This window comes from Ctenopharyngodon idella, chromosome 17, assembly GCF_019924925.1.
Source record: "Ctenopharyngodon idella isolate HZGC_01 chromosome 17, HZGC01, whole genome shotgun sequence".
NCBI lineage: Eukaryota > Metazoa > Chordata > Actinopteri > Cypriniformes > Xenocyprididae > Ctenopharyngodon > Ctenopharyngodon idella.
The window spans coordinates 11,154,302-11,178,905 of NC_067236.1; the positions used below are offsets into that span (position 1 = coordinate 11,154,302).

At 36.6% G+C, this 24,604-nt stretch overlaps 1 protein-coding gene across 2 annotated transcripts in view; it reads right to left on the minus strand.

Moving 5' to 3' along the window:
• The window catches only part of mdga2a (MAM domain containing glycosylphosphatidylinositol anchor 2a), a 157,638-nt gene that overhangs the window by 90,771 nt on the left and 42,263 nt on the right, over positions 1-24,604 (minus strand). For both annotated transcript variants that reach the window (XM_051868285.1, XM_051868286.1), the window contains exons 2-4: positions 17,686-17,825; positions 8,765-8,939; positions 1,702-1,898 (exon numbers count right to left, since the gene is read on the minus strand). In XM_051868285.1, the coding sequence (XP_051724245.1) occupies positions 1,702-1,898; positions 8,765-8,939; positions 17,686-17,825 (512 nt within the window). The remainder of the gene's footprint in view (positions 1-1,701; positions 1,899-8,764; positions 8,940-17,685; positions 17,826-24,604) is intronic.

The window sequence follows — 24,604 nt, forward strand, 5'->3', positions numbered from 1 at the left end:
CTCCAAAATCTGTGACATTGTTATTTAATCAAAGACTTCCTGTGGTGAAAATCAAGTTTTTAGAGTTGTTTATATGTCTATGTGGTGTTTTTAATATGCTTTAAGACAAACCATGCGCAATTCATATGTCAACACCATTGCTGAGTATTTTCTCCTTAAAACTGCAGTGAAAGAAAGAGAGTTTACCTCAGTAAGTTGACCAAGTGGATCTCTGAGCTGGCATGAGCGGGTGGAGGCGGGGCTAATTTGCATATTCATTGATCAACGTATATTAAATGAGGCAAGGGTGTAAAGTTACATTCAAGCTATTTTAAGGCACGAAGAATTTTTTTTCAAAAGGAATTTTTTTTTAAATATGTCATTTTGGTGATCAAAGATGAGTTTTAGGGTGCGTTCACACTTGTCACGTTTGGTTCGATTAAAGCGAACCCTGGTGCGAATGCTCTGTTAGTGCGGTCCATTTGAGCATGTGTGAACGTTGCCATCCGAACCCTGGTGCCCACCAAACAAGCGGACCTAGACCGCTGAAAAGATGGGTCTCGTTCCGCTTCCAAATGAACTCTTGTGCGGTTCGAATGATATATGAATGCAACACGGACCAAAGACATTTAAACGAACCAAAAACAGGTAGATGAGACCCTAAAAAGGACAGAATCCTCATGCATATCGGTTTTCTCTCGTCATAGTCGTGAGTTTGCCCATCACAGGTATCAGATGCGCGTCTCCACGCAGCAGATCGTTTGTGTGTGTGACAGATGGATTCCCGTCGCTGTTTTGACTCCTTTACACATTTTATAAGCTCTTCACGAGTTCCCAGCTGGCCAAAATACCATCATATGCAGGCTACGCACACACAACGAGCGCATTTTCCTCAGCACACAGCATTGTTTTGGATGTTCAGTAAGTTCAGTCTCAAATTAGGCAATACGTCATAAAATCTGACCAATCAGGTTGTGAATGTATCCCTGTGCCTTTAGGTTCGGTATCTTTTGGTTCGGTGATAAAATTGCCAATCTGAACGCTAATCGGACCAGGACTAAATGTTTTTTTTTTTCTTTTTTGGTCCGCACCAAATGAACCAAACGAACTGAACTACAAGTGTGAACGCACCCTTAAGGGATAAAATTACTACAGGGGGATTTTAATAAATTACATTGAATTCACTGAATTTCATTGCTCCAGCTTGTCATGACCAAGGGCATCGCTAGTGCAGGGAAAAGAGGGACTGTGTACAGGGGGCCCAGAGGCACTGGAGGACCCATAACGATCACCTGAGGGCCCCCGCGATTTCTACAGGGGGCCCAGTTAACCTAGCGACACTACTAGTCTTGACCATTATTAATACTCCTGATGCAGTTACACTACCACTTAAGAAACATTTCTTCTAATTATCAATGATGAAAACAGTTGCTTAATATTTTTGTGGAACATTTAATAAATTTTTTTCAGGATTTTTTGATGAATAGAGTTTAAAAGCAACATTTACTTGAAATAGAAATCTTTATAACATTATAAATGTTTTTTATTTTTTTTTGATTAATTAAATGCGTCATTGCTGAATAAAAGTATTAATTTATTTAAAAAAAAAAAAAAAATCTTACTGATCCCATACCTTTGAACGGTAGTGTACAGTATATGCACACATATACCATAAACTGACATTACTGCTTTGAATACTGTATGACTGAGCCAATGTCTTACCTGTGTGAAGAAAGGCTCATAGATCTCCACACCCTTGTCCGAACCTTGGGACAAGAACTCCCTCCCCCGTTTCCAGCTGTACCGCACCGGAGGGTTTGAATTGGCAGCACACCGCAGGAACACTGTCTTCTCATAGTAGAACTGCTCCTTTGCCTCTCCTATACTCTGATGGACCGTCACGATTGGGTCATCTAAATCTGAAATGTAAACAGATGGGTTGGTCACGCTATCTAGCATTGCTTAAATCACCCTGAAAAACTGCCATGAGACTTCTGTAGAGATGGTGGTACACAGAAATAGCCATCTAGAAACCTAGCTAGGTATCTTTGAAAAAAGGCTTCAGTATGCACAGACATGTAGGACAGAAGTATGGAAATGACAACGTAAATAAACAGAAAACTAGGTTACAGGTATACAAAAACATCCATATTTAGGTTTATTTATATCCTACTTTATGCATTCATATTCAAAAAAGTCACGCTCAATTCAAATACATATGTCACAGTGTTACAGATACCAGGAACATTTGTGTACCACTACTAGCATTAAGTTGTTGCTAAATATACCTCAATAATGTGGAATAATTCTAACATTATACTGTGATATAGCTGATTTTTCCCCGTTTCTTTCCAAGCTGCTCAGAGATTGAAGGCATAATTTGTCGAATTGTTTAATGAGCCAAAAACGACCTAAATTAAGAAAGAAGCCCATAAAAGAATTGAAATTTACTGGAGCGCAACTCATACAGTAGCCTATTTATTACGGTCCAATATAGACATAAATTACTTTGCACATTTTTAATACTTAACTCATTAAACACCAGTTAAAATGAGTGTATGTTATTGAGATCCGATGCAGTCTGGTAACACTTTACAATAAATTTCTAAATGTTAACATTAGTTAAAGGGATAGTTTACCCAAAAATGAAAATTTGATGTTTATCTGCTTACCCCCAGGGCATCCAAGATGTAGGTGACTTTGTTTCTTCAGTAGAACACAAATTATGATTTTTAACTCCAACCGTTGCGGTCTGTCAGTCGTATAATGCTTGTCAATGGTAACTCCATCTATAAGAGTCAAAAAAACATGCACAGACAAATCCAAATTAAACCCTGCGGCTCGTGACGACACACTGATGTCCTAAGACACAAAACGATCGGCAATTTTTCACCTCTAAAACACCACTATGTCCAACAGCCTTGCGCATCCGGTTGGTGAGGTCTGAACTCGCGTTCTGATGACGGAAGTGATGTCTCGCACTCATTGAAGTATAAGCGCGAGACATCACTTACAGTGGTGTTTTAGAGGTGAAAAATGATATGAATACTGTTTGGTTTCTCGCACAAACCGATCGTTTCGTGTACATCAATGTGTCGTCACGAGCCGCAGGGTTTAATTTGGATTTGTCTGTGCATGTTTTTTTGACTCTTATAGATGGAGTTACCATTGACAAGCATTATACGACTGACAGACCGCAACGGTTGGAGTTAAAAATCATCATTTGTGTTCTACTGAAGAAACAAAGTCACCTACATCTTGGATGCCCTGGGGGTAAGCAGATAAATATCAAATTTTCATTTTTGGGTGAACTATCCCGTTAATGCAATATCTAACATTTTACAAATAACAATGAACAGTACATTATTAACCAACATCAATAATCTGTGTTCAATTCTAAATATAATACATTTTTAACATTTCAAGTTTTATAAATTAAAAATAGTTAATGTATAATGAACAAAGATAAATTAACAATGGCATATACAGTATTTAAATGATAATCATATTATGCACCAGTTTCTGATGAAAGCAAAGCTTTGCGTTAGTATCATTACATTTTTGTTAATATTTTAGTTTAGTTTAGTTCAGGAAAAAAATTGAAAACAGAAGTACATACCACAGTACATATTTTTTCAGTTCATACATTATCTGGGAATCGAACCTTGGCGTTGCTACCATGCTCTACTGTTTGAGCTAGAGGTTGTAAGTGAGGTACAAAAACATACAAGCATTAACAGCAAGAATAATGTCTCAAATGATGGACCACTCAGGCGCCTTTATTTTGGCTCTTGAATTGAGAGTATTTTTACAACTGTAATTTTTTTTCAATAGCTACAATAATTAGAGTGCTTGAGTAAGGAGCCATGTGCTTTTACAGACTGTCCTCAAAGCAAAAACCTTCCTCGACTCTGCGTAGAACTCTGAGCTATCGGTAAACCGTGCCTTTCGAGATCTTTCTTTCTCCTGCTTTTAAACATGAATCAACCTGCCAGATAACAATTTGACAGACAGCATTGGTAGGACTCATTCCATGCATGCCATTATATATCTATAATACTGAAGCACAAATTCACACAGTGAAAGTCAAAAACATCTGAAACATTCTTCAACTCCCCTGAATGCGATTTCAACCGAGGGGGATGCCCCCCCACCTACCAGACCTGAATGTAATCAATATCGCTATTGTCTATCTTGACTGCTTTAAGCTAATGACTAGTGAGTGCTGCCACACTTAGAGACAACACGGGCACTCCAAGTCAAAGTACTCAGTTGTTTATCGGCATATGTGTTGGCTGTTCTTTATCAATGACGTGTGTCTAGACTTTGATCACTGCATCAGGAGTAGCATGTCTCTGATCGATAAAAGCGAGTGCCCACCAGCGAATAGTCCACCGTGAAGCTGGAATAAAAATGACAAGCTGAGGCCTGTTCTCTAATTCAAGGGTAATGACTTGCTCCTCATTGTCTCCCCACGGCAATGCTGCCTGCCATCGTCCATCGCTCCTTCTATTCATCTCTCTGTGCTACCGTAAATCACTTTACAACATCTATGGCTCCTCCGTGTCTGTAGGGAACAGAGGCAACACACAACTCGTTTTTTGACAGGTTGCGATAGCTTTTGATGGTTCCGATAGCAGAGGAGTAAACCTTTGAAACTTGGAAAAATTCGGGAGCTAGCTTACTGACAATGATGTCTCTTTGAAGAAAAATCCTCATTTTCATTTCACTCATTCATTAAACCTCTAATTTTATGCATTTCGTCACATATTCAAAGGCATGCATTTGATTTCAACAAAGTCTACGGTTGCCAAAACTTCAATGAGAAGTGCCTTTAAGTCGATAATGAGGCCATGTAGCAAATCTTAGAAAATAAAAGTGTTCACAGACTTAGAATGATGACGTGTATGAGTGCAAAACTCTTTGAAAGAGACCTAGATGAGATATGCTCTTATGATGAGTCACATAAAAAAACCTCACTGCCTAGCTTTTGATGGCCAAAGAAATGTGCTAGACAAGAAATACGTGAAATAACACATGCTCCATTAGAGCCCTGATAATATAAGCTCGACCATATCAGACGTAATCCATTTCAAACATAATGCAGTAATGAAACACATTTAAGGTTTCCATATATCACTAGGATACACTTTAATATTGGCACCTAAACATATTTTTTGCTGTTTTCTCAGTAGTTTAGCATGTTTTTCTTCTGTTGTTAAAATATAAAATCATGTAGCTAAGACTTCAAATGGTTTCTTTTACTGTAATTTAACCACAATATATTATAAACAGTATATAAATTGTATACTACCACTTAAAAGTTTGGGATCAGTAAGATATTTATTAATATTTTTGAATAAAGGCTCTTATGCAACAAAGGATGCATTTATTTCATTAGAAATGCAGTAATTTTGTATAATATTATTACAATTCAAAATTTAAAATTACTGATCCCAAACTTTAGAACAGTGGTGTATATTTATATAAATATATCATATAAATATTATAATACATTATATATTTTATAAACATATTATAATAATATACTAATATTTCCTTTCCTTTCCTTAAAGGGGTCTTGAATTAAGAAATAAATTTCCCTTGAGCTTTTGACATATGACAGGTCATCATACTACAAGAATATACTGTAAGTTTCAGAACAGAATGCTTCCTTGTTAGTCCAAAAACAGTTTTCATTTAAACAAAACCCAGATTAAGACTGGTTGTGGAATGTGCCTATTTATTACATCATAGATAGGTCAAAGACTGCCTCTGCAGAAGAAGATCAACACCTACTTCTACATCGTTACTATTGTAGCCCCGCCCACTGATTTGCACATGACAGTAGTAGGTAGTAGTAGTAGGTAGTAGTGACGCTAACAATGGATTGAGCTATTAAGCAATAAACTTGCCTTTGAAGAGTGCAAAATGTTGCGCAGTTCCAGGTTGTGGAAAAACACAGTAGCTTGATATTTTTCCAGTGTTCATTGGATTTGCAGAGAGCCTTAAGTTAAAAAACGATGCTGTGTATTTTTACTGTGTCACTTATTGCTTTGTTACAGATCATTTTATATGTACGGATTATGTGTATATGTCTAACCAAAATCACCAGTGACCAGTGATTCCTGATATGTAATGATTCATGTACAGTCAGATGTTCTTTGTCTCAAAATCGTTTATTGTCAGTAAATCAGTGACTACTGGTCAACTTCACATTTTTTCTCTTAGTAAGATGAAAATAATCTGTTATTTGAACTGCGATTAAATTATATATAGCCAGCATTCAAAGAACGCTTCCTTCACAATCTCTAGAGCTGTCAATCAAAACAGCGCAAGGTTTTCAGTGACTGAGTTCTGGACTCTCGCCAAAACTCCCATTAGAATCAACCAATCTCTTATTTACATTATTGTGATGAAAGCATTCGTTAGTGTGCAGAAATCAGGTTACTGTGAGATCACTGCATTCATGCACTCAACATGTCTGTGATCGTCTACATGCTCATCACTGCAACCTTTCAAGCCACGATCTCAATATAATGCTATAACACTTTCCACGATTAGTAAACCTTGAGAACTGTAATAATAAAAATGTGCTAAAAGTTTTCGAGAGTTCCACATGTAATACTTAGCTATTTTCATATGCAAAGATGTTAGCCAATCACAGCAGTGGACGTTTACAATGAAGTCTCACAGCAGATATGCCCCTTAAAACGGAGCGTTCAAATCAGAGGGCTACATCAGGGTAGGAAAAATGCCTTTTATTTCTAAATTATGAAAATTTTTTATGTAAAAACCATACTAACATTATAAGTGCACCCCAGGAAACATTACAAAATAATAAAATAATGTAGTTCAAGACCCCTTTAAGCACTTCCTTGTATCATTGTGTAGTCTAGGAGTGATACCAATCTCATGTACTTGTACTCGTACTCATAAAAATACCCCCGATACCAAAGACCGATACCTCACGTGATGTAACTGACAGAATTTTCCGTGCACAGAGACACCGGCGGCAGCAGCAGAAACAATGTCAGCCCCAGGTGTGTGGAAATACTTCAAAATAAATGGTGACAATCCACACATTGAGAACTGCATGCTTTCAATCACAATTCGTTATCGATTAGTGAAGGCGGGATAGGCGGAATCGCGCTGAATGACACAGACCAGAAGCGCTCTCTCTCGCGTGCGCGCTCTCTCTCTTTCTTGCGCGCGATCCCAGTTCTCTCAGACAGCGTGCGATCAGTTCTCCTGCCGCCTGAATGGTCAAATGCACACATAGTTGTCAAAATGTCCATCGTGTGGAGTATCTCATGTAAATACAGTCAGCTTTGGCTTAAGTCGACGTAAACATTTGGGTGAAAACAGGATATGTGTCAGTATCCATGGATTTGGTCTTAAAGGGACTGTAGTCTATATTTGTCATTAATGTTAATAAAACAACAAAAGACGTTAAATAAATGTATACATGGTAAATAAACCTACTGTATCTGAAAAACAAGCATCTCTATAGTATTTGTTGTATTGTTTATAATTTGTTTGTAAAAGAACAAAAAAAAAAAAAAAAAAAGAACAAAAATATGACAGTGTCCAATAACCTTCAAAGGGCATAATTACCAATATATATAATTGTTGTTATATAAAAATCAGTATCGGTATCAGTGAGTACCAGAAAAAAAAAGCATCGGTACTCGTACTCGGTCCTTAAAAAATGGTATCGGTGCATCCCTAGTCCAGTCATTAACATATTTTGTTATTGTGTCTGTATCATTAAATGACAGACACCATAAGTGGATATAATATTTTGAAAGCAGCTGCTTTTGTAAGCAGACCTACTGTACACTTATTTTAGGGACATCCATTGCTCAAGGGCACAAAGGTTGTAGGTAATGGCTAGCTCCTTAAAAGGCTGAGATTTAGTCACTATAACACCCTGTTTTGTTAGCGAATATTGTGCCAAAGTAGGCATGTAAAATATGCTTGGAATTTGTGCTACTGTCTCACTCCGAGCTGCATAAAGCAGCTAGTGAGAGACGCATTAACGCTTAGAAAACGTTCTGGCCCATTATAAACAATGCTGGAAGGTCATCCAGCCATGATAAATTATTTAGATTACTGTGCCTAACATTTATTTATTTATTTATTTTTTTTCAGAGAAATGGTTTTGAATAATGGGCGCTCGTAAGAGCTTAACAAGCAAAGGATAAAAAAAAAATCCCCCGTTTTTTTCCTGCATTTTTTCATAATCATGAAAAAAGGAAAGAGAAGTGCAACTTTAAAAATAAATGTTCTTTTGACAAGCTTAAAGTTAATATAACCTTTTATATATATATATATATATATATATATATATATATATATATAAACAATTTCAATAAGAGTACTCAATTAAAAATACTCAATTATAATTAATAATATTACATAAATAAATATATAATTTAATATAGCATTTGTTGCAATGCTACAAACAGAAGGACAGCACTTTTCCATTTTTTTTTTTTTTTTAGTTTATAAAATATGAGGTTGCATTATAAAATCAACAGTGAACCCAGAGGGTAATACAGCAAACACTTTTGCTTATAAGTGTGTCTTTCCAACTGATTATGTGATTTGTAACTTAAGGATTTAAGTGAAGAGCTGAATCAAGGTTGAGTATGTGTCTGAAAAGCTAAAGAAAGATGCAGGCACAGTAAGCAAAGGCTAATACCAAGCCATCATTGACTTGCAAGAACGCGTGTCAAGTGTGTGGTTTTCTGCCGACGGGTGGATGAGCTTGTTAACTCACAGTAGACATCCACTCGGATGGATTTGATGGCGGGAGTGCCGAGTCCGTTCTCAGCCTTACAGTAATAACGGCCGCCCTGGTGCCTCTGGATGCGGGTTATGCGCAGTGTCTCGTTGAATACGCTGGAGTCCTGGAAGCGGTCAGTAGCACTGCCTGCTGTCTTGGTCCATCGTATCTGACATGAAACAAAGAGAGAGAGAAACAAAAATAAGAGCAGCTTAAAAAGAGAATCATAAACTAGTGGTTTAAAGCAGAGTGTTTTTCTTAGTTCAAACAAATTGGCAAATAAAAAAAACACTGAACTCAATAACATAGATTTTGCTGTTTTAGCTCAAATTAGACTAAAAACTGTATTTTCAGCAGGTCCTTATGTATGTTTGCATTCTAGGAAAAAAAGGCAATGTTCTTTAAACTTCCATTCTTATAGTCAGACGCCATGAGTGTGGCGATTTTCCCACTTATTTTTCTACAAGTGGTTTGTCTCCTCCTCCTTGTCTGTTTCTGGTGAAGTACATTGGCTTATATATCCTCAAACACGGTAAATAATGATATAAAAAAAAGAGAAAATTATAATATTGTTGATGAGTTAAAAAGTCAACATTGAACAGTGTTTTTTTTTTATAGTATAATTAATATACAACTGTTAAAATTAAAACATTAGTTAATGTATTAACTAACATAAACTAACAATGAGAAATACATTTGTTACAGTATTTATTAATCTTTGTTTATGTTAATAAAAATCTAGCAGTTCATTGTTTGTTCATGTTAGTTCACAGCGCATTAACTAATGTTAACAAATACAACATTTGATTTTAATAATGTATCAGTAAATGTTGAATTAACATTAACAAAGATTAATAAATGCTGTAGAAGTATTGTTCACTCTTAGTCCAGTATTATCAAAATACTTCCATTATCTGATTATACTGCAACATGATATTCATTTAAAAAAAAAAAAAATAAATAAATTAGAGGTACTTTGCCTGGCCAACTTTCTCCCCGACACTACATGTAATAACTTGGGGCAGGGATACAGAAGAACCATCTCCAGTTCATGTCAAGTTCCATCATATCACTGTGTGATAAATTTAATATTAAAAAATAGCAACTAAATGTGCTGCTGAAGTTGTTTAAATGAACATTTCTAACTGTGATGCTACTGTTTATGTTCAAGATTTGACTTGGAAATGAGCAAATACTCTACCACAGATCTGATCTCCAGATCAATACATGGCATAAGCTCTATTTGGATGGTAATTATTTCTCAGCAGGATGTCTGTAAAACAAAATCTGTATGTCATGAATTTGGATGGCAATTAATCCACAGAGGACGAAAGAGTTCTGTCATCTGACAGCTTGGAAGTTTATTTGACGTGGTCGGTCTTGGTCATACTCCGATAATAACATGTAAATACTACAGGTTTATACAGGTATTTAAATTTTTTTTTTTATATAAGTGGCCCATTTTAACAGTTTACATGATTTTTTTAGCTGCTGTGGTGGGGTGGTGACCTATTTTTCTTTATTTCTCTAATACAAGTCGCCATTTTTCAAAATAACCAAAAGCGTTTCATATCACACAGTGTTAAACAGTATGGCTGCAGAACATAGAAAAATTATTTTCAAAACAAATTTTCTATTGATTCATTCTTGTAAATTTGTCAATTCAAAATTTAACACACAAAGCTGGAGTATGTCTGAAATTTCTGTCATTAATAATTCACCCTCATGTCGTTCCAAACCCACAAGACCTTCGTTAATCTTCGGAACAAAGATGAACAAATTAAGATATTTTTGATAAAATATTACCGCCGGTGACACTCCACGACCGCGGTGGCAACTTCACCACCACGGTGGCACGGTTGTCATGCCTACCGTCACAGCCCTATGAGTAATTAATGAAAATTTTCATTTGCGTTCATTTTCATTTACAGCCTGAATAAGTCTACAGACTATCAAAACAGTAAATATATTAAATACATAAATGCCACTTTTTAAAACAACATGAACCCAGTCTATTATTGTCTTACTTAATTGCCTCATTCAAATTTAATATGGCAAACAAACATTTTTCATGGTAAACAAATCAATAGTGTACATCTCAAATAGCAATTAACTTACATTTTTACATCAACACTCACACAAATACAGTATAACCCAGAAGAAAGCATGGAGAAAGGAGGGAAAGAACGCTGCACAAGGAGCTCAGCCGGGCATAGAGGAGAGGGAGAGAGATTCTGTAGCTCCCTCTGTGTACACTCTATCTGCCAACCAGCCAGACAAGTGGAGCAAATTGCCCATTCAGGCCTGGCTTGGCCTTACTGAGTCCTGAGTGAGACTTACTGTGTAGATGACCTACATTACAACAGAACCCCCCTTTATCATCCCTGCTGCTCAAGAACCTCAGAGGCGGGAGCTACTCAGCTTGAGTCCAGCTACAAAGATCAAAGCTCCGCCTTCCTCTTGCAAGTAGCAACTTCTTCCTCACCCCAACTATTAGCCCCTCTCTCACTAATTAAAAGCATTTTTCAGCTCTGCAATTTTAAAGACTGTGCACTGCTTCGCCTACACTCTTAAAAATAAGGATTTTCGCAGTGATGCCAAAGAAGAACCATTTGGGGTTCACCAAAGAACCTTTTAGTGGACAGTTTTTAAAAGAACCACTTTTTTCCGAGGAACCTTTTTTTTTTTCTCTTGAACCTTTTTCAACTATAAAGAAACTTTTGTGCAGTGGAAAGGTTCTACATGGAACCACAGATGCCAATAAAGAATCTATTTTTAAGAGTGTAGTCCTCGGTTTTCCTTTCGCAAAGAAAAGGATGTGGTTTAAAGCCCAACAGAGTCGTAACCTTTGGACGTGGCAGAATGAAATCCATTTCATGCTTTGCTGAGGATAGAGGGTGGGCAGATTTGTTTACACACGTATTGGATGTTGGTTAGGAATAACGGCGTATTGGAACTCATGGGGCTTAGATACGCCGGCTTTCTTTGTGAGCTCGAACAGGAAATAAGGCAGCTAAAGAAAAGTGCTTAGCCCTGTACGTCTGCATGTATTGAGGTGGGCTATAGCTGACAGCGCACAAATAGGAATTTCTACTTTCAGAGGGGAAAAATGGGAACTGAATAATTGGTTGTGCATTATGTGGCAGCAATTCAGTACAACACGTAAGAAAAGATGACCCAGACAATTCCTTAAGACTTATTGTACTTTTGACTTCTTTCATTTTTATGTATAAATTCAAGACTTTGGGACGGCGTGAAATAAAAAAAGTAGCAAATAAATCAAAAAACTGTTTTATTATTTATTTCTGTGTTAGTAGAGATCATGACTCAAGCGATATGTTGGGGGTGGAAAGTGAAAACAATTTGACGGCAGCCCACTGTCTTCACAACCAAAGTGCCTCCATAAATAGTCATAAAACAGTGGAAATGACAGTCCTTCAGACCTCAAGCCATATAATACAGAGGAAAATTTTGTTTCCGAGTAAAGGAAGGAAAGGAAGTTTTCAAATTACAGTAAATGTAACTCAGGATTTCACTTTAAAGGGCTAGTTCACCTCTTAATGAAATTTCTGTCCTTATTTACTCTCCCGAATGTTGTTCCAAACCTGTATGACTCTCTGTATTCTGTTGTTTTGTCCATTCAAGGAAAGTCAATGGGGTCCAATGTAATTGTTTTGGATCCCACTGATTTTCAATATATGGACAAAAACAGTTTCAACACAAAAGAAGACATTTTGAAGAATATTTCAACTGGTTTTGTCCATACACTGAAATTCAACAGGGTCCAAAAGTTTCAAGCTCCGAAAAGGACATAAAGGTGGTGTAAACTTAATCCATGCAACTCCAATCTTCTGAAGTGATTCAGTTACTTTGTGTGATGAAAACCTACAGTAAATTTAAGTGGATATTCACTAGCAAATCAAATCAAAGATTCTCAAATGAAATATCGTGACATATCAATAAAAACAAACCTCCTGTATGGAGCTCTTTCATGCTGCCTTTATGGAGCTTGAAACTATTGGACCCCACTGACTTTTACATTCATCAAATATCTTTTTTTGTATTCCTCAAAATAAAGAAAAATGGCATGCGGGTGAGTAAATGATGACAGAATTTTCATTTTTGGGTGAACTATCTATCCCTATAAAGTATTTGGCAATGTCATAACATAAGTGTATTACAAAAAACAAAATAATAACCATGAAAAATGAAGGTACTCTTTTTTTGAAGTATTAAAAACATTTTTCGTTCATCCTCATACATTTGTCAAGTCTGAGATTTCTGCCCCTGCCAGCATTAAGTGGATCAGTGCCACGAAGCGCCTGAGCCAGAACACTGATGGGAGTTCTGTGACGACGGGCCCAGTGTGTCAAATGCAGACAGAATGCGCCCATAAAGAGAGCTATAAATAGCCTGCAGCCCCCTCAGTCTATCATAAAGCAGCCCTGGGCGTATCTTTCTCTAGCCCACTCACTGTCTGTGGGATCTATGGGAACTGGTTCAGTAATGGAAGAGCTAAAACAAAGAGTTGGTGAAATCTTGGACAGGGATATCTTAGATAGAAATCCATCTAAGATGACCCTGGTGCTAATTTGACTAAGAGAAAGATTCAGGAATAGAGTCATACATAAAACTGTGGTAATTAGGACACATGGTGAGTGTGTTTGGTCACAATTCGCAGTGCTAGACTAAAGAACAATATGTCTGGTTGTGTGTCATATTTGGTCAATTCACTGGTTAGTCCTGCTAAAATAAAAAAATAAATAAAAAAAATAAATAAAATAATAAAAAAATGAAATAAAAATTATTTGTGTGGTGAAATATCCATGTATCGGAACCCAAATGCAGCTTTAATTTAAACAAGATGACAAGACATGAGATCTTGTAATATGTCATGGGAAACAAGTAAAATCTGCCAGAATTTGCTGCTGGGAATAATTCTGAATGGACGTCAACAGAGAAGGACGTTTATGGGACCAGATGGTGTAGTTACGGCATCAAACAGCAGGGGCTAAAGAGCTCCTGCTAAACAGCCAAACTTTGAACTATTGGTAGCAGTGGGGGGGTAGCTGATTGGTAGCATATGTATTTACATGCTTTGACTGGGTCAATTAAAAAAAAAAAAAAAAGGGAAAAAGGAAAAATGTGTGACTGTTTCAAACAATTACACATGATGGTCTTCACACTTCATCCTTTCATATTAAAACTGTATGATGTTTTGTTTGTACTGTCTCACAGAACTGAGATGTGCAGTTACCGGTAAGTTTTGAAATTTTAAATAATAAATGTTCCTGTAGTACACTTTCCGACAGCATACTGCATTATGAGATACCCTCTGCTTAGGATATGCCTGGAAATAGTCATATTTCATGTTTACTGTCATTAACATCCCAAAAGCAGAGATGGCAAGACTGCTTTAAAGTGGAAAAAAGTAGATAATTCATTAAAAATCTTTCCTTATTTACACTCAAGGTAAGGGAGTCAGCAAAAGCCGGAGATGAGATGAGAAGCGGCACAAGTTCATTTATTCAAAATGAGGCTGCCAGCAAAAATCTTCCTATCTTTCTACAATGAAGACTGGGAGGCAAAAGCAGCACAGAACATTCAAAATGCATTAGGGTTTTCACAGCCAAAAAAACTGCCCTCTGCATGCACCGACACAACTCAACACGTGCTTGCTTAAACAATTAAAACAACAAACCGCCTGAATATCAGTCATCAAACACAGAATTTATGAGCAGAAAATGATCCATAAATTGTACTTTGCTTGAATTTGATAGTTTTTATGTTTTATGTTGGACACAAAACCCCATATATAGTTTAGACTGCAACAGTCGACTTCCGGATGTAAAAATACCATTCATTTTCTCCATAGAAGCAATGATTTTTAACAATAATTATAAACCTTTAAAGACAAACCTACTGTGAGGTTGTTAATCTATGGTATTTTGAAGCCATCAACATGCATAATTTCTGCTCATTTTATTTATTAATTTCTTAGAAATAATCATGTTTAACAGCTGAATTCCAGGTGATAAACTACATTAGCCATGATGCCCAATCGCGCCAAAAGAACCGTGCACTCCAATCTTTAAATGAATAGTTTTAAATTCCTCCATCATTTTCAATTAGATTCAATACAGCTGTTAAGTACACAGTCTTGTACCTTTGTCTTTTTGTCCTATTTTAAAATATTTGTTACTTCAAATCAAAGTTTACAATGTTGTGATTCACCGCATGTGGTATATGGCTTATGACTCTTTAACAAACACTTCTATGCCATAACTAAACCCAATAATGAGGGCCATTATTTATTTTTTATTTACAAGCAGCATATTATATATATATATATATATATATATATATATATATTCACATTCATTATAGGATGTAATGAGTAGATGTTCTACCAGTGCCCAATTTTGTTTAAGAGGCATTTTACAACTCTAGAAAAAAAAAAAAGAAAAAAAAAAAAGAAACTGTGTCCGGAACTGACAACCTGCAAGCAAATATGGCAGATTTCAAATCGCATACTTCCAGGGAGTCCTACTACATTTATCATCTGACATTAAGATGAATGGGAATGATAAAGGATAGATTTCTTCAGGTAATATAGACCTTCTTGCTCCCCTCCAGGTCTGGGGCACATGGGGTGGTGGCTTCCTCCAGTGGCTTGCCATCCCAGGGCCCCATTGTGCATGCAAACAGCCCGAGGAGAGATGCACTTAGCGCTCAACAGCAGTGGTGGCGAGGCACCATTACCTTCAGGTGTACCTCATCACACACTGCCTGCCCTGTTCATCTCTTATGCCCGTTCCGGTCAGGAACCTGGCTGCAGGGCAGCGAACAAAATGGATGGCACGGCTCTGATACGAGGAAAAGACCACTAAAAAAAAATGCAAACTCCTCAAAGAAACTGTGTAGAATTCAGGCTTACCTCAAAACTATGACACCACAGCACCAGGAGGATTTTTTAGCAAACATTTAGATTTTAGGACTCTTGCTAGCTTTCCGAGGTCTGACAGTGCTCCTCAGGGAATCACTGAGCTCTTTTGCAGACGTGCAGATTCAGTGATTTCCCTTGTGGCCGTCTCTTCCCCTGCACTAACTCAGTGGGACTGCTCTTCCTCTTCACTGAAAATGCAGCACTGAGACCAAGATGAGAGGCGTAGAGTGCTGCCTATCTAAAACCGTACACAGGCTATGGGACTGATAAGCCCTCTGCCAGATACGGCGAGGAGTGGGGCGTTGAGAGAATTAAGACCACTTGAGTGAGGGTGAAATGGAGAGTACTGCAGCAAGTCCAGAAGCATAACAGATGAATGATACATACAGGAGTGCATGAAGCAGTAACACAGAATGTTGTTATCTTCCTGTGATAATCAAAATGTCATATTATTCAGGATTATATTGCATCCTCTTGAGCTGAGAAGCATAACATTGATTTAGGATGCACAGTAGCACCAAATATAGTATAATTCTTGCCTATTTTGTCACTAGCTCATATTTGAGTAACATACAGGGTAGAGGAGAGTAGAGGAGAATACTACAACTAAACATATTTCAGGATGAGAAGAAAGCAACTGTAACACAGGACGGCACGAAATATGACGTTAGGGATAAGCTGCGTCATGACGAAGGTTAAGCTGGATCATTGGGGAACACTTGAACAATTTACACCTCAAATAAAAATATGAATATAAATGAGAAAAGGCAATTTCTTGCACACAATCCCATTTCAAAATCTTTTTTGCCTGCAAATTTTTGTAAATGCTCAATATTCCGAATGTTTTTTAATAGCATTTGTAATATTATTTCCTGCATATGGATACAAAGCTTCACACTTTACCCCAGCATTTTGGAAATCCTTCATATATAATTAAACAAAATGTAATTAATATAAATTAATTTGCATATATATATATATATATATATATATAGAGAGAGAGAGAGAGAGAGAGAGATAAAGTTAATTTTACCTGTCATGCAGAAAATGTGCTTCGACACGAAAAAAAAAATGCTTAATTTCTCACTTGCATTGCATCTCTGGCAGGACATTGTATATGATAGACTGTCTAAATAAAGCAATTTATTACAAAAACAGTGCACAGATTTCTATATTAAGGAGGCGGCACATCTTACCCCACTCTCTTCATTCTATGCCAGTTCACTGAGTATAAAATTCTACTATATTGTATTTTTCAACACCACAGGATATCAACTCAAATTTATTTTCCATTTCTAACCATTTTCATCTATGTAGCACACTTTATGAAGTTATTTTTTTCTTATTTAGATTTATGAGGTACCCTTTTCATTCCACTTTCCTTGACTCTATTTTAAGTCAGAATGAGAATACTTGCAATTTGATTCAAACCGTGAAGATTCATGATTGGTGCATCTGAAAGTGCATACTGAGTAGGTACTACATTTGAATTTGAACTTCATAACCGTTAAAAAAGTATGTTCTATATAGTATGAATATGGGTAGTATGAATAAAATTTAGATGTACTACATCCGCCATGTTGTTACTGTTACATGACCTACCAGTGTTAGTTGCATCGCTTCACTTCCATTCATAAATCCTGTCCTGTGGCATCATGGGATAGTAAAGTGTCCATCAAATGCACACTTCAGAAATTTGGCCATAGTAGTAGGTCATTCGCTTAATTTTTTTTCCGAATACTATGTAGTATATATGTAGTAATGTACTATTCAGGCATACCACTCTGTTGACATACTGTTCGTATACTATATAGTATGAAGTAGAAGTATTCGATTTCGGATGCAGCAAATGTCATTTTCAAATTCTAATCTTGTGCAAACATTCCATCTCACCCGCTAGAAGTCCAGCAAAGGTACCCATCAATGATTATCGAAGGGAACAGAGGTCAGTAAACACTGAGAGCCTCACCTGTGGCCGTGGATGCCCCGAGACCAGACAGGTCAGCTCCAAAGTCTCCCCCTCCCGGATGGTGTACACCCTCTCTGTGTAGCGCTCCTCCTCAATGTTGCATGCGTGACCGGAGTGGATGATCCGAACGTTTGGGGGAGCTGCATTAGGGAAGAAATGAAAAAAGTGATATAGTTCAGTTCGCTGGATCATTTGAGGTCGCATCATCAACCAGCCACACTGCAGAAAGCTGTCATGGAGGGAAATAAAATCCCTGCCACATGAGACAGATGCTTTCAGCCAAATCAAATTCAAGGTGAGGCACTGCAATCATTCACCTTACTCCAGCGGATGTAATTTGCACTACACCAGTTGCTCTGTATGTAGAAGAATCTTGGATGTGCATTTCCAAGCAATTTCGCAGACAAAAATACCCTCATCTAAGCATTACCTTATAGTACATCTCGAAGAAGCGTAGGCGACTGATGAGGCAAAGTGCCTGTATTATTGATTTCCCCTCTAAGCAGGAGAATGGAGCTCCGGTGCACTGCAGTGTGGTTGCTTGATGATGTTTCCTCCACTGATCTCCACTTACCAAGCACTTCAAAGATGCAATTTTTCTACACAAACTCACATATTCTTATTGATGCTCTCGTGGAATTTCCATTGTTAACTGCATTATTGTAAAAGATTCATTACAGTGATACAGAAGAAGTACCATAGTGTCTCTAAGCTCAAAATAATACTTCACTTCAATTCCTTTAAAAATTCATTTTTAAATGAAAGTGGAAAACAAAGACAATTTTAATCACAACAAGGAGAGAAATGGGCAGAAAACATAAAAAAAAAAAAACTTTTGAGACTCTTATTTTACTTAGCTGATTATATATATATATATATTAATGCTGTCAAAATTATTGCGTTAACACATGCGATTAAGTTTTTTCAGTTTAATGTGTTAAAAATATTTAATGCAATTAATGCAGCATTCATTTTTCCCATCATAATTTGGCTAGCGTTACAATATATGATCACGCTCTTGTTCACACAGATGCTTTTAAACCATTCAAGTGCCACAAGACAAACAAGAACGTGCTGTCTGTGAATGTCTTGTCTGTGTGACACAAATGACTCGTGCGCACAGTAAGACGCGCACCAGTATCAAGTTCTCTTTCGTGAACAAACAATAACTCACAGAATTATGTCAAAATGCCTGTTTTATCGAGTAGCCTCATGAGGGCAGTTTTAAATGAGTTAAATAATTTCTTAAATGAACTTAAAGAGTTGTGAGAAAATGAGATGCAGGTCTTAAAGTGACAGCAGCCTAATAAACCAGTTGCTGTGATGTCTGTCCCCAGATAGCAACTTTGTGTCGGTCCAGATCCGGCCCACATCTGGCACATGCGGAATGATGATCTGGGCCACATGTGACAGGAATGATGGCATTTGGGCGGACTGCTCCTGTTTGCCAGATCTGGGCCACAAGCAGGCCATAGAAATGCCACATGTCAGCCAAGAGCAAAGAAATAAACCAGAACTGGACCTTATCTGATCCACAAAATCTTATATATTATTTATAGAGTCATCGCAGCATTAACAAGCCTGTTATCAAGCAGAATCACTGAAGGAAAGAAGGAAACAGAAAAAAAGAGACAAGCAGAAACACAAGAACTACAACTGACTTCAGCCAAAGCCTTAGAGGAAATCAACTGAAGATAAAATACATTTAATCTCTGAATATCTGATTAAACACCTCCACAAACAGCATTACCAGCTTCACTTATTACTAACCAGACTGACTTTATTTCTGTCAGACGTCTACAGAATTTCTTATTGAGAATTAACAGAAGTTTAACTATCATGCTTGTTTCATTTGAGGTTACCATGATGGTGATTGGTGTTTCCATTAGTTGGCCTCTTAACATTTATTACACGTTTGTTTATTCTGGCTGCTGTGATAGTGTGTTTGTGAAACACATTTGCAGTAGCAACAAAAATTGAAATGAGATCGGGTGTTGGCCGTTAGCTGTCAATGATTTTTTAATCATCGTGAAATGGTCTGAATCACTGATGTTGTTTAAATGTAAAAATTGTTTTGCGCCATTAATACACTGACATTACAGACCCTGTGTTTCCGTGACATGAGATCCAGCAGTATTGCAGAAATTAGAAAATAAAAAAAATAGTATTTTGAGATGACATACTAAGACATCAAGAATCAGCATATGAATCTCAACTATAGTGACAATCAAAAGTGTCATGTAGCTGCAATGCATGCTGGGTACCATAGTACAAAACTCCCAGAATGCATCAGAGCATGGATAAATTATGCAGCTGATTTAATTGTCTGAATATTTTGTTCATTATCACCATTGTTTAGATTCATATGCTGATTACTGATATCTGTGTTTGTCATTGTAGTTGATATTTTTAAGATATTTTTGATAAAATCCGTTGGCTCAGTGAGGCCTGCACTGCCAGCAAGATAATTAACACTTTCAATGCCCAAAAAGGTACTAAAGACATATTTAAAACAGTTCATGTGACTACAGTGGTTTAACCTTAATGTTATGAAGAGACAAGAATACTTTTTGTGCGCCAAAAAAACAAATAACGAATTTATACAACAATATCTAGTAATGGGCAATTTCAAAACACTACTTCATATAAAGCTTCGAAGCTTTACGAATCTTTTGTTTCGAATCAGTGTATCAAAACTGCCAAAAGTCACGCCCCCCAGTGGTGAACCATTGAAATTTCGAAACAGGACGTAACAAAGCCTCGTTTACTGAAATCACGTGACTTTGGCAGTTTGATACACGCTCCAAACCACTGATTCTAAACAAAAGATTCGTAAAGCTTCATGAAGCGGTGTTTTGAAATTGCCCATCACTAGATATTGTGGAATAAAATCGTTATTTGTTTTTTTGGAGCACAAAAAGCATTCTCGTCGCTTCATAACATTAAGGTTGAACCACTGTAGTCACATGAACTGTTTTAAATACGTCTTTAGTAGCTTTCTGGGCATTGAAAGTGTTGATTGTCTTGCTGGCAATGCAGGCCTCACTGAGCCATCGGATTTTATCAAAAATATCTTAATTTATGTTCCGAAGATGAACGAAGGTTTTACAGGTGTAGAACGACATGAGGGTGAGTAATTAATGACAGAATTTTCATTTTTGGGTGAACTAACCCTTTAAGTTGTTTCTACGTTAATTTGAAGAGTAACTGTGAAATTATTACAATATAAAAATATTAAAAACTCAAATGCTTTTAATCGCAATTACAGAAAAAATGTGTTATTAATTCGTTATTTTTTAATCGAATGACAGCACTAATATATGTTCTTCATATAGATCTGTGGACATGCTAATTTTAATAAAAGAAAATAAGATTTGTTTCAGTCATAAACAACTCAGTGATTTTTAATTAATCAGCTGATTGAATGATTTCATGAAATTATAAATTAAATGTATATTAATGTTTTAAAGACATATTGCCGCAATATAGTTAGCTACTTTTTGCTGCTAGCTTGTATGGAACAATATAGTTTCAAAGAAGTTCCACAACACTGGTGAGCACTGTTACAACCCTATGGTTTGTGTTTTGTTATATTTCTGTTGTTTTGGGAGTGCCTGAATGTGTCTGTCTAGGAACGTCAGGCTGATTGATGCTATGTCCTGATTGGTGCACTGTACTTTAAAAAGCACATCATCATTTCCTCTGCAATCATCTTGTGTTCTGAGCAGAGACAGTTTGATTGTATAGTGAAGAGTTTGTGAGTGTTTCAGAGGTTTTAAAATAATACAGTTTGGTTTGTTATTTTGGCCCGGTCAGCTCCTTAATCTAGAGTCTCAATTTAAGACAATAAATTGATTATTGTCGATCCAAATTCACTGCATTCCAGAGTCTTTCATGTTGAACCTTTTCCCTATACGGGACATAACAAGCACAGAAGTTATCAGGACTGACACCACCTGGAATGAAGACATCTCGGAGATCTAATAATGCACACCAGGCTACTGCAAAGAGTTTGGGAAATGACAGGAAACAGTGCCGAAATGCATTATGCTGCAAAGTCTCCTTCTGGATGCTGAAAAAAAAATAAATAAATAAACAAAAAAATACACACAAAAGTATTCTCTTCCTGTGTGCCAGCTGCCAGCTCTGCACCCTGGCCTAGTTTCACACCATCTATTTTTAGAAAGTCAGTGTCTTTCTCACAACCCACCATATGACTGTGCTAATGTCCTTCCATATGACGTCAAGAATTCATGAAGCAGACATCGCTGAACAGGCCTCAAAGGGACATGCAGAAGGTGGTTTTTGGATTATTATTGATTAAAGAGGCTGCACTGAGTGCTTTCTGACGTCTACACTACAACATCTGGATGCTCCCTGCAGACTGGAGACCGCTCATATATGCAGAAGAGGATTATCTTATCTATATGAGTCATAATGATAACGTCATGAGGGAATTATATGAAACAGTCATTACAGATATTCATCTCAGCCATCTCATCATGCCAGTGCATATCATTGTTAGCTAATCTTTCCAGTGCTAAAATGCATTCATATTTTCACACAAGACCAATGTCCTAACATGTGTTTAGTATAGCCTACTTGAGTCATCTTGGAAATTATTTTTAATATAATACATTGTATTGTGCCATTTCAAGCAAAAAATAAGTATGTCAACATATTCTAGACTTGTGATGGTGTGGAATATTTCAAACCAAAATGGCTGCTGCTCTTCTTGTTTTCAAGGTTACTGAATGTCCTCAGATCATTAGCATTCAAGAGTCAACAATATGACAACATTTCTACAAATAGAGGAAACATTAAATAAATATATTTTGTGACAGGGTGAATATGTTATTCTTTATGAATCCCGTAAAGCATGAAAAAACAACAAATTCTGAATGTTAGATAAGAGTAGAACTTGCCAAGTTGGCTCCTCTGAAGACCTAAATGATGTCACTTCCTCTTCTATATCTCATAAGTGTTGTGGAAGAGGGAAGTCAAAACTCACAGACACATTAAAAATGATTTAATTAACCATATAAATTTAATAAACTATTTAATTAGCTGTTTAATTCAAATTAAAAGTCAGAGTTGCTTTATGATCATTTCAGCTCTATACAGCCTGTACATGGTAAAACAAAACAGCGTTCCTCCAGGACCATGGTGCTACATAAGACAAACACCGGACGCAGGACTACAAAACTAAACTGTACTTAATTATATAATAATAAATACACTAAACAAAATAAGAGCTTAAAAAGAAAATTAAAAATAAGTAAAACAGTGCAAACAGCATGAGACAGTACAAATTTTACAAAGAACAGGGCACAGTAATAAAGAGACAAGGACAAGTTTTTTTTTGAGTGTGCAAATGTGAAAAGTTTGCAAGTTCAGAGATTAAGTTAATGTGGATAAACGTGTGTATAGGCCTGTGTTTAAGTCCAAATTTTATGCTCTTCCCTCGCTAACTTCCCTGTGTCTCGTTCACTTTGCTTATGTTGCACAAGTGCCCACTACTGGCGGCACCCTTGCAGTGGGTTTAAATGGAATGCCCTGATCACCTGGAATCTGCTATGGAGCTGATTATTATTGCAGGTTTTTTTACGCACCATTTTATAGGCCTGTGTGTATGCTTGGGCTGTTAACCCCCTCCCTCGGTCAAAATCTAGGGGTTGAGGGTCTGTCCAAATAAGCTTCCCTCGCCTATTTGATGAAATTGAACACACTTCAAAATGGCGGCAGGGATTCCCCCGAGGGGAAGTGCTTAGGGAAGTTCGCAAGTCTAAACGCAGCCCAGTTGTCACATGAAGTTGAGGAGTCTGATAACTTGGGGGAAGAAACTGACATGCAATCTGACCTTGAGAGCCTGGCTTCTATACCTAAGTTGTTATATAAATATAAGGTATGGACAGTATTTTATCATTTAACATTTTATTTAGTTTTTATACAGTTAAAATATATATTTTACACTTCTATAACTGTTAAATGCCTGAATGAATGTAACGTAAACAAAAATAATAATATAATAAAATATATTAAGTCTATAATTAGGCTAACTGTGACCCCGGACCACAAAACCAGTTGTAAGTCGCACTGGTATATTTGTAGCAATAGCCAACAATAAATCGTATGGGCCAAAATTATCGATTTTTTTTTTTATGCTAAAAATCATTAGGATGTTATGTAAAGATCATGTTCCATGAAGATATTTTGTAAAATTCCTACCGTAAATATATCAAAAAAAATATTTTTGTAAGTAATATGCATTACTACCCTCAGATTCCAGATTTTCAAATAGTTGTATCTCAGCCAAATATTGTCCTATCCTAACAAACCATACATCAATGAAAAGCTTATTTATTCAGCTTTCAGATTTTCAAATTGATCCTTATGACTTGTTTTGTGGTCCAGGGTCACAACTGAATTATAATAATATAATATAATATAATATAATATAAAATAATATAATATATTTTTGTGTTTAGTGCACTCTTTCAAACGACTTAAATGGTACACCTTTCATGGAATGAATCACCTAACAGAACACTTTTAGCTAAACACTTACAACATCAGGGATAGCCATTAATCAGTTAGCATTTCTTAATTTATTAGGTGGATTTGAAAAGCCCTGTACTAGATCATGTTTCCATAGTATCCATATTCACAACAAATCAGCACTCCAATCTCTTGCTATATGTCAAGTATAGCACCGTCTAGAGAATGTGAGTACATATTCTATGAAATAAATAAAGCTGAACTCTCAGTTTAATTTCCTGGAATGTTATTAGTATCTCAGAAAGCAGTCGATGGGCTGTGTGTTGGAGTTTCCTGCCCAGATCAATCAAACCGGCGGCTGTATGATTGCCTCATCCACTCTGGAGGGTGATTCAAGTTTGGGTCTGTATCGCAGTCAACC